At 45.2% G+C, this 9,816-nt stretch overlaps 1 protein-coding gene across 1 annotated transcript in view; it reads right to left on the reverse strand.

Moving 5' to 3' along the window:
• TCERG1L (transcription elongation regulator 1-like) overlaps nucleotides 1–9,549 on the reverse strand; it is a gene marked incomplete at its 3' end in the record, with an annotated part of 47,964 nt that extends 38,415 nt beyond the window's left edge. The window contains exons 1-3 of the mRNA XM_010189644.1: nucleotides 9,403–9,549; nucleotides 8,703–8,849; nucleotides 8,190–8,370 (exon numbers count right to left, since the gene is read on the reverse strand). Coding sequence (XP_010187946.1) covers nucleotides 8,190–8,370; nucleotides 8,703–8,849; nucleotides 9,403–9,549 — 475 coding nt within the window. The remainder of the gene's footprint in view (nucleotides 1–8,189; nucleotides 8,371–8,702; nucleotides 8,850–9,402) is intronic.
• Nucleotides 9,550–9,816: the final 267 nt, after the last annotated feature.

Here is a 9,816-nt window from a genome sequence, read left to right on the forward strand (position 1 = left end):
TTCTGTGCGGAGAGGACTACCCCCGATATTGTTAATTCTTGAGGGGAGCCTGGGTGTCACCAACTGGAACCTGGCCCAGGAGGTGACCTGTTGAGAGCAGGGATTTCCATCTGCATTCAGCATGGCTGGGGAGGAGAAGTTTTCAGAAACAACCCATTATTCCCAAAAACTTCTCGAAAGGGCTTTTAGGAATCCTCACTAATCGCCCCACATTTACCTGAATTGCAAGAGACAAAAGCCTGGACAATAGCAGTAAAACACTGTCATCAATACACCCTCGAGGGAAAACTAACTGCAAGTTCTTTTTCCTAGCAACGGTGGTTTCCCCAAACCTGCTTTTCGCCAAGTCACACTACCCCTTGGGCAGTAAGGCACCGCTTTTCTGCTGAAATAAACCCCATTTCGGTGTCCGCTAAGATAACAAACCCCATTTCACCATCCCTCTTTCCCCAGGCTCACAGCTTCATTCTTCTCAAGCAAACAGATGAGGAGGAACATCTGAGGTTGGCATGAAGAGACAGGAGAGCAGAGAGCACTTGATAAGAGATTATTCGGGTATAATTAACCAACCGTGGTGAAATGAGGTAAAGGCGCTGGAACCGGTCAGCAAACCCAACACAGGGGTTGAAGTGTGATCCCCAAATATCTACCTGCCAACATCTGTGTGGAAAAGTCTACGTGCACAGCTGGAGAAAAGGAGCTGCTCCTGTTGTGCCTCCTCTTCCAGCACAGCATCAGCTACAAAATTTTCTAACGTATTAACAACCTAAACCACGAGATTTTCCTCCTTGAAGCCAAAATCCCCAAAAGACCGGAAATTACTTTCTTTAACAAAAGCAGACTCACACTTGTAATACATGAAGACTCACTCTTACCCAAAAAAAGCAATGCAAGACCTTCCCTTTCAGATTTAAAAAAAAAAAGTTATCAGGATTGTGAAAACTTACTGTACAATGTAATGAAATTTAAATTGCACTTGATTATTGCAGCCTTTGTCTTCAGTTTTGCCTACAGGAAAGTATCTTTACCAAAGGGTTATGAATATCTTTCCCCAAAGACCCACATTAAAAAACTAAGAGAGGAAAAAATTTCAAGCAGGTTAAAGACCTTTTGAACTTCTCATCTCTCTTGGAGGGGAAAAAAAAATAAGTATTAATACACACGAGCATAACATCCCTTGCAACTTTTCTCAATGATCCAATGAATCACCGGGTTTTTCCTTAAGAACTTAAATACTTTGACCTCGGAGTTAATAGAGGTTAGCAATGCTGAGGTGCTAAACCTCACCCATAGAAAGATGTATACCATTCATATTCCTTTTTAAAGCAATATGCAAGCTCCTTATTTTCATTCCTAAACCAGCTGAGCCCTAACACCCTGCCTGTATCCCTGATTTTGGGGGGGGTTTCTACTGCCCACTTCTGGCCTCGGGCACCCTCACTGCTGCACAGCCCCTCTGCTACTGAGTTTGCTGCATCCCAGCTACTACTGAAACAAATAAATACAATTAAGTGTCCCTCATTTGTGATTACAAAACCACTTCAGAAACGTTCACTGAATCTCAGCTCTGCTGCCCAAATTCAGCCACAGGGTTTGTGGGATAACACAGCCACAGTGAGCCGAGCCCTCGGGTCAGCAAGGGGAACAGGGGAATGGAAAGGAGACCCGTGGGTTGAAATAGAAACAGATTTGATAAAATAATAATAAGAAAAAATAGTAACAGTGTTAATATAAAGTACACTGAGTTATACTGAGCTGGTATGGCACAGGAGTAGGCCTGAGACAGGTGAGACCCTTTTGGGGTGACAGCCATTGAAGAAGAAGAGCAGCACTCAGCAAACTCCCCAATTTATAGTGAGACACATGGTATAGCATCATTTTGGCTGGTCAGCTTGGGCTCAAATGCTTTGGGTTCCCACTTCCCCCAGCTTCAACACCAGACCTTGATCACCACATATCAGTGCCAGCCAAAAACCTAAACAAAGCATCTTACCGACTTTATTCCCATGAAATCGAGTACTGAAATCCCTATATTTTCCCCATTTCCTGAAGAGAAATCTGACTCTGTGATTCTAGCTCATTAAAGCAGAACAGGTACGGCCACCACAGAATAAAATCCCTGATCAGCTGCTGCCACTTTGGCTCTAAGGCAGCAACAGCCATCATAAAATACTTCATGCTGCTTCCAAAGCTGCGTGAAAAAACAACTCCAAAAGAAGGAAAAAAAAACCCCATCTGAAATGTGAATTATTGTTTATTATCCCTTATTCCCTTTCCCTTCATCTGTAGAGTCGGCAAGAGGAGAAGCATCCTGAAGGCTGTCGGATGACAGCTCTTTATTGAACTTATTAGGCCGTTATCAGTATTAAAAGTGACAACTGTGTTTAGATAGGGGGAAAAATGGTTGAAATAGGCTAAAATGACCGTCACTGCTTGATCCTCCCTCCAGAAATTGGGGAAAAAGCAAATAAAAGCTGTGCAGAGACGGGTGGTTCCTGCCCAAACCCTCCCTTGGCCACCAGTGTCCGCAGAGGGAGGTGCCATCTCACCACCAGCAGTGCTGGGCCAGCTCATCCATTAAAACACAAGATTTAAAACATATATACACATATATAATGTAGATACACATATATAATAACTATACACATACATAATATATATAGACACGTGGCAAAACCTGACAATTTACAGAAGAAAGCGAGCTTTTTCTGCTTGTTTTCCCCATTCCTCCTGGCCGCAGCTGGCAAGCGAAACCTCCGGACACAGAGAAAAAAAACATTTTCTCTAAAGTATTTCAGCCCTGAGTTATAAATCTGGTATTTCTGAAAATTCTACGTGTTGGGCCATTTGCAGAGCTGATAAAAATGATCACTTCTATGTAGAAAATGATAGCTAGGAGTAAAAAGGGTTATAAAAATGTTAAGTTTGAAGATGTATTTTAATAACAGATATTTTAAACTACATATAGATACACACAAACATACTGGCTTCAGGAGCTGCTGGCTGGATATAGAGCAGCGTTCTACCATTTAAAAGCTATTTTCTGGTACGTGAAGTCAACAGGACCAATGCTCCCTAGATGTCATCCCAGTTGGGTACTTGCCATGGAATAAAGGTACCTTTGTCCCCATGCAATGACCCATCCAATGGCACCCCATCCCAATGATCCCATCCAATGCCCTCATCCCAACGGCCCCCATCACAATTTCAATGGGAGCTTCCGATGCCTCTTGCAAGCAATTCTGTCTCTTTATCAAGCGCAAACTTCCTCCTCAGACCTATAGCACATACGCTGATGAGCAACTCAAGCAGTAATTATCAACCAGGAAAATGAAGCCGTGGATTGACTTAAATAGCGCATTTTTCCCCAATGCAAAGGAAAACGTGGCAAAATCCCAATTTTCTGTTAAAAAAAAAAATAGCTTATTGCTTTTTCCATGTGTAAACTCCAGCTATTGCAGCAGCCCACCAGTCACAGCACTGCTGGCAGCTCCCTTACAGCCTCTGCAAATCCCCAAAATATCTGAATTTCTTCACATCAAGGTCCTGGGGGCAGGCAGGACAGTACTGCAAGAGGGCCAGGACTACAAGCCTTTCCCATAAACATACTACATGTGCTTTTATTTCTGTAATTTAAGTGGAAAAAAAACCTTAACTGGGCTAAAGTTTGCACTTGATTTGGGTAGATAACACAAAAAACCACCCCAAAAAAAGCACTAAAAGCTTAATAAGCAAAACTAAAACTTGGTAAAGGCTGTGGTTAAAGCTAAGCCTTCCTGGAGACTTAATAAAGTGCAGTCCCTGCAGGGCCTGAATGTCCACAAATAAAGTGGTTTTCATGGCACTTCAGGGAGGTTCAGGTCCCTGCAGAGCTGTTCTGGATTTACAAACAGGGAGGCCTAGCACCACAGGCACATTAAATACCAAAAAAACCAACCTCAGAGGCCCAAAATTCCATCACTTTTATGTATATATAGTATATATACAAATAAAATATATATACACACATGCTTCAAATACAGCTTGTGTTTAAGAAATACAGAAGGTCAGAGGTCCCATGTCATGTATTTCAAAGATGGTTAAAAACCACAAGGGAACGGAACCCAAATTTAACACAAAGAAACCACATTTCTTTATAAATTTATAGTGCCTGAAATGTAAACTGAAATTACCTAGGAAACTGTATCTGTATGTGTATGTGCATGTGCATATGCATCCTATGCTGATACTTGCTATGGAAAATACAGGATCAGTTCTGTAAAGGTGAGTGGGGTTAAAATAAAAAGGATATTAATTGGAAGGATCAAGTTTTATTCTGCATAGAATGGGTAATGCTAAAGCACTTTAGTGACAGAATATACATTAACTCCTCCTTCTGGTATTTCTGATTTCAATGCCAATGAATGAAACAGTGAAAAGATTGCTTTTGAGTAAAAATACAGCTGAGGAAGAGCTGTTCACTGGGGCATGGAGCGATAGGATGAGAGGTGATGGTTTTAATCTAGAAAAAGGCAGATTTAGGTTGGATATGAGGAAAAAGCTCTTCCCCATGAGGTGGTCGATCAGTGGCACAGGTTGCCCAGAGGTGGTGCAGGCCCCATCCCTGGAGATATTCAAGGCCAGGCTTGATGGGGCTGTGAGCAACCTGACCTGGTACCAATGTCCCTGTCACTGCAGGGTCGGGCTGGATCAGCTTTAAAGGTCCCTTCCAATCCAATACATTGATCCTTTGACTTTACCCAAGGACTTACCCAAAACTCCTGTACCACAAAGCCTCCAAACTGCTGCTGAGCAACTGCCCACGACTGTAACCCCCTCTCAGGGGTATTTATTCAATGAACCATCAGCAAGATCTACAGGATCTTCATCTCCATGTGCCTGCAGCACTGATGGTGGCCAGGCCATGGTTCAGGCATGAATGGGAGCCCTTATCACAGGTTGAGGGTCTCCTACAGAACTCCTGGGGCTGGATTCAGATTATCTGTCCCAAGCATGATACCCTGAGATGATCTGCAGAGTGTTACAGAGCCCAGTAACAACACTTATACTGGTTTTACTGCAGCACCCACACACCATTGGGTTTGGCAGAGATGCACTGCATCGCTCTGGTGTCTCCTGGAGACCCAGCAAGAGCTCAATCGTACACACACCGGAGCAATGCCGGACACTGCACACAATCACAGGAGACATCGACTCGCTACCCCTGCATTTCAGAGTCACCCCCAGCGAGCAGAAGGCAAAGATGGATTTCAAGAGCTGTAAGCTGAAAGCCACCAACTCAACTTAAAAAGACTGCATTTTCTGACCTTGATGGGGATGCTGCCCTCACTGCCCAGCCATTGCTCTGCTCAGCACTGTCCCACCAGCAGCTCATGGAGCACTTCTGAGGGACTTCACTTCTTGAAGAGATGACTACACACCTCATCAGTATCTCCTGCTCCCATCCTCCCAGGAGGCTGGATGTAAGGCTTGTTCTCCAATACCTCCTGGAAAAACCTCCTCAAACACACCAGTAAGAACACCGGCTTTACAACAAACCACTCCTGGTGATGCTCTTGAGAGCCAACAAACTACAAGAACGTGCCTTCAAACATTCAAAATAAACCAATAATACAAGGGCACGAGTGATGGAATAAACGGGAATGGTTTCAAACTGCAAGAAGGAAGATATAGAGGAGATACTGGGAATAAATCCTTCTCTATGAGAGTGGTGAGGCCCTGGCCCAGGTTGCCCAGAGAAGCTGTGGGTGCCCCCTCCCTGGCAGTGCCCAAGGCCAGGTTGGACAGGGCTTGGAGCAGCCTGGGCTGGTGGAGGTGTCCCTGCCCATGGGGGTTGGACTGGGGGGGTTTGAGGTCCCTTCCCACCCAAACCTCGCTGTGATTCTATAAAAGCACCGAACACCCTGTACCAAAGTGCTACAGCTCTCATCTAACGGGTGCACCCCACCAAGGGACCCTCCAAGTGGTCCCATGGCCACCAACCACATGGGGACATGCAGACCACACAGATGCCACATGGGCACATCTGACTCGGGACCAAACCAGTCCTGACTTCATCCACACAGCAGAGCTCAATGCAGGAGTCAAAAAATACTACTCCTTACTCTGCGAAAACATTTAGGCACTGCCTTCCTCCCAAAAACTGCAGCATCCAGTAGACATGAAACAGGCTATCACTCCTAGGTGGGAAAATGAAATGTCACTATTCGCTTTAGATACACAAAATGGTAAGTACATAAATTCATGTTTTGCAATATGTGAGAGAATAATAGCTGCTTCCCTTTCTTACAGAAAATAACACCTTCTAGTAGCTGGAGCCCGCAGCCGTTAAATGATGTGCATTACCATTCGCCAAACTCCAGCGCCTCATCCCTTTATCTTTGTAACATCGCTGATACGCTGAGGAAACAATTATATCATTACTGATAGCCGGGGAAGGCAAACCTGCCGTCAGACGGCCCTTCAGAATGAGCACAGCCGCACCGCCGCCTGCAGAAACCTTATTAACTTCTCCGTTTCAACCACTTAACTAAGCAATTTGCTCTCTGTATTTTTATTACTCTTCGTATTAAGTGTAAAGATTATACAGGAAATACTTCAAGTGCTGCCATAACGCGTCCCAGAGATGGTTTCCGATTTCGGCCGTGGGGCAGCGATGTCGCCCTCCTCCAGAAATGCCATCACCATGCACGCCTCTCTGCACAGGCTCTAGGGGGTGTTATTGGGTTAGTGCCCACCGCATCCACCCAAAATCAGATTTAAAGAGGGATGGGAAGGTTCTGAAAGATGGATGGGGGTCTTCGTGCTCCTCCCTGCACCTCACACCCCCGAACAGGAGCTCAGGGGGGCTCTGAAGAGGCAGCAGCCAGCACTGAGCGGAGGAAAAGTTGGATCCACCTGAAGATCTCCCATGAAAACAGGCTCATGGGTGCATATTTTGGCCAGGGGGAAGAAAATCTTACTTTCTCTGTGCAACTTACAGACCACAGATGTAGCAACAGGCTGGGATCTGCCGAGCATCCCTAACCCGCATCCCTAACCCACTGCCAAGGATGCTCCGCTTTATGCACGTGATACAGTATGTATGGTTAAAATACTGAAATATTTTAATATAAACAACCAACGGGCTGTCAGTGCCTGCACAAACACCTCCCTCCCCATCGCCTCCGTCCTTAAAACCAGGCTCATCTCCATCCCCGCATCGGGCTGTCCTGGCAGGAGGAGCAGGCAGCTGCCCGCAACCGCTCGCTAGAACATCAACAAGGCACCGGCTCGAGTGCCTCAGTGTGTTTCAATACCGAGCAATATTCGCCGCTAATGAGTCAGTCTGGCAAACGAACCCAAACAGGAAGGATGCCTTCCAGCACGCTCTAAATCTGTACATCACTGGGAAAATGCAGGAAAACTTCCTGTGCGCTGCACAGCTGCAAAACAAGTACTTGAGAGGGAAAAGCCCATGGTAAGAGGGGCTCTGCTGTCAATCTCATGGACCTCATCTTTGATGTGAGACAGCAAGAAACAACAGCAAGGCACTAAGAATATCCCAATTCTGAATTTAATACGTGTTAGGGGCTTAATCACCTCTAACATTTTGCTTCTTAACCTTTCTTATGAGACAAATGCTATTTCAAATTACGACTGTAGCACCAAAATAGAGAGATTCAGCTTCACAGCAAGTCCTTTTCCAAGTGTAGAGCTTCGCTCCCCCTGCTAACAGCTGTGCCACACCTGAGCTACGCAGATTAATGGGATTTATTTCACAAACATCATTGCACATAACTGAGCCTTAACGAGACGATGGATCAATTGCTGTGCTCTACTGATAGCTGTCTACACAGACCACAACCAGTTCTTGCAGTCAGCAGCCAGTAGGAGAATTACACATGAACTGTGTCAGCAATTCCTTGTCTGAAAATAAACCAAGCGTGCTGGGCATGGCTGACCCCTTCATGCAAGGGGTCGACAGCAAATTATGAAATAACCTGTTACAATCTGCTCTAATTATGCACGGTCTTCTCTTTTATTCAAAAGTAATGTAGAGGATGGAATGCATTTTGCCATCAAGGTTCAGATCAAGTAAGAGATTTTTCAGCTGAATGGAATGAAACGCTTACTTTAGAAAGTGGCTCTTGCATCTTTGGGAAGATACATTAAAAAAAAAGGGAAATAATTATTTATGCCCTACTGACCTGGTATCAGCTGCGGTGCCAGCACCACGGTGGGAAGAGGCCTGGAGGCAGCAGCTGGCCTGGCTATAGCCATGGCCACTTGATTTGCCATTAACAGAGGCTTCTCATTTCCCTGGAAGAGCCTCGACTCCTCGGGATGTATCCAGGCCGAATCCAGAGCAAATGCATTATTCAAGTATATCTGTCCAATACAAACAAGTACAAGAATGTTCAGGTTTGAAATCCAAAATTCAGAAATAAAAGTGAGAATGAAGTAACGCTACCTCAATATTACAGTACAAGTTGGGGACAAACTTACAAAACACTGCGCTCAATGTAATAAAGATCAGTATTAAAGATGTTTCAGCCTTTTTAAAGCCTCAGAAACGTGAAGACGCGGGACTGGTGGAGCAGCCTCCTCCATTAACCATCCCTTACAACATCGCCATTCACAAACCCCACAGCATTTCTCAGCTTATTTACTTGATACGCTTCAGCCTTCAAAACGCTTCAGCATACCATGCTCAGACTTACTTTGCAGTTTGGCAGCCGTTTATCGATCCAGTTTTTCCCAGCATGAGGCGGGACTGTCGACGTGTACACAGGTGGGAAAACAGGCACAAATTCCACGCTTGAAGAGGGGGAAAATCCTATGACTGGAGAATGGGCTCCAAATATCCACTGAGGGGGAAAAGCAATTTAAAAACAACACTAAGAAGAAAAGTTAACAAAAGGATTTTACCCTGAGCAAACCGCTGCTTTTCATGATTTCCAAATTACATAAAGGATGAGTAGAGAAAATTTCAAACACGGCTCTCCAGTCCAACAACCGTGTGTGTTTGTGCAGGCATCACACCATGAGTGACACATGGCACGGGCACCAAAAACTGCTCCGGAGCCACAGACAAGGGCCTGGCAGCAAAGCAGCGCCTGGCTCATGGCTGCTGGTCGCCAGGGAAGCTCGCTTTTCCTCTGCTCAAACAGGATCTCGCACACAAAACAAAAACATCGCCAGAAAGTGGTGTTAAAATTCATCTCGGAGCGAGCGAAAACCAAAGCAAATGTCGGGAACGTATTTTTCTCTCATCTTAAATCCCTTTGGCAATGGGCTCCCGCAGTAAAACCACCTCTGCAGTTGATTTAAGTGGTCTCGCACTGGGGAATAATTGATGTTACTGTTTCATTAGACCCAGCGCTGCCTATTTTCTCCCTCCCACTCGCTCCGTTCCCAAACCACAGGAGACGCTCTCGCTCGAAAAGGCTGGAAATCTTCACATGAAACCGAGTGGATGCTACACTGCTCAAACCTCTGTTTGATTTCCACTTCTCTCTTGCAAAAACCATCAAGACCAGGCAAAACTACAGGCGCAGCTTCCGACATCCCCGGCGTACCAGGACGAACGCTCCAGCCCCAAACGCTTCGCTGTTTCACGCAGCCTTAATGACCGCAATTAATAATTGAAACACTCATCGGGGAAAGCACTGACAAGACAGATTGGTTGGGCTGACATGACTCAAACTTTAGCCTTTATGAATATTCAAATAAAACCCCAAAAAAAGCCAAAAACCAGACCAAACCACTTGATGTTCCCGCTGACTGTATTTCTCCCGTTCTGCTCTCTTTTTCCGGAAAAAACTCATCGTTACC

The sequence above is a fragment of the Mesitornis unicolor genome, unplaced genomic scaffold (genome assembly GCF_000695765.1).
Source record: "Mesitornis unicolor isolate BGI_N332 unplaced genomic scaffold, ASM69576v1 scaffold11150, whole genome shotgun sequence".
NCBI classification, from domain to species: domain Eukaryota; kingdom Metazoa; phylum Chordata; class Aves; order Mesitornithiformes; family Mesitornithidae; genus Mesitornis; species Mesitornis unicolor.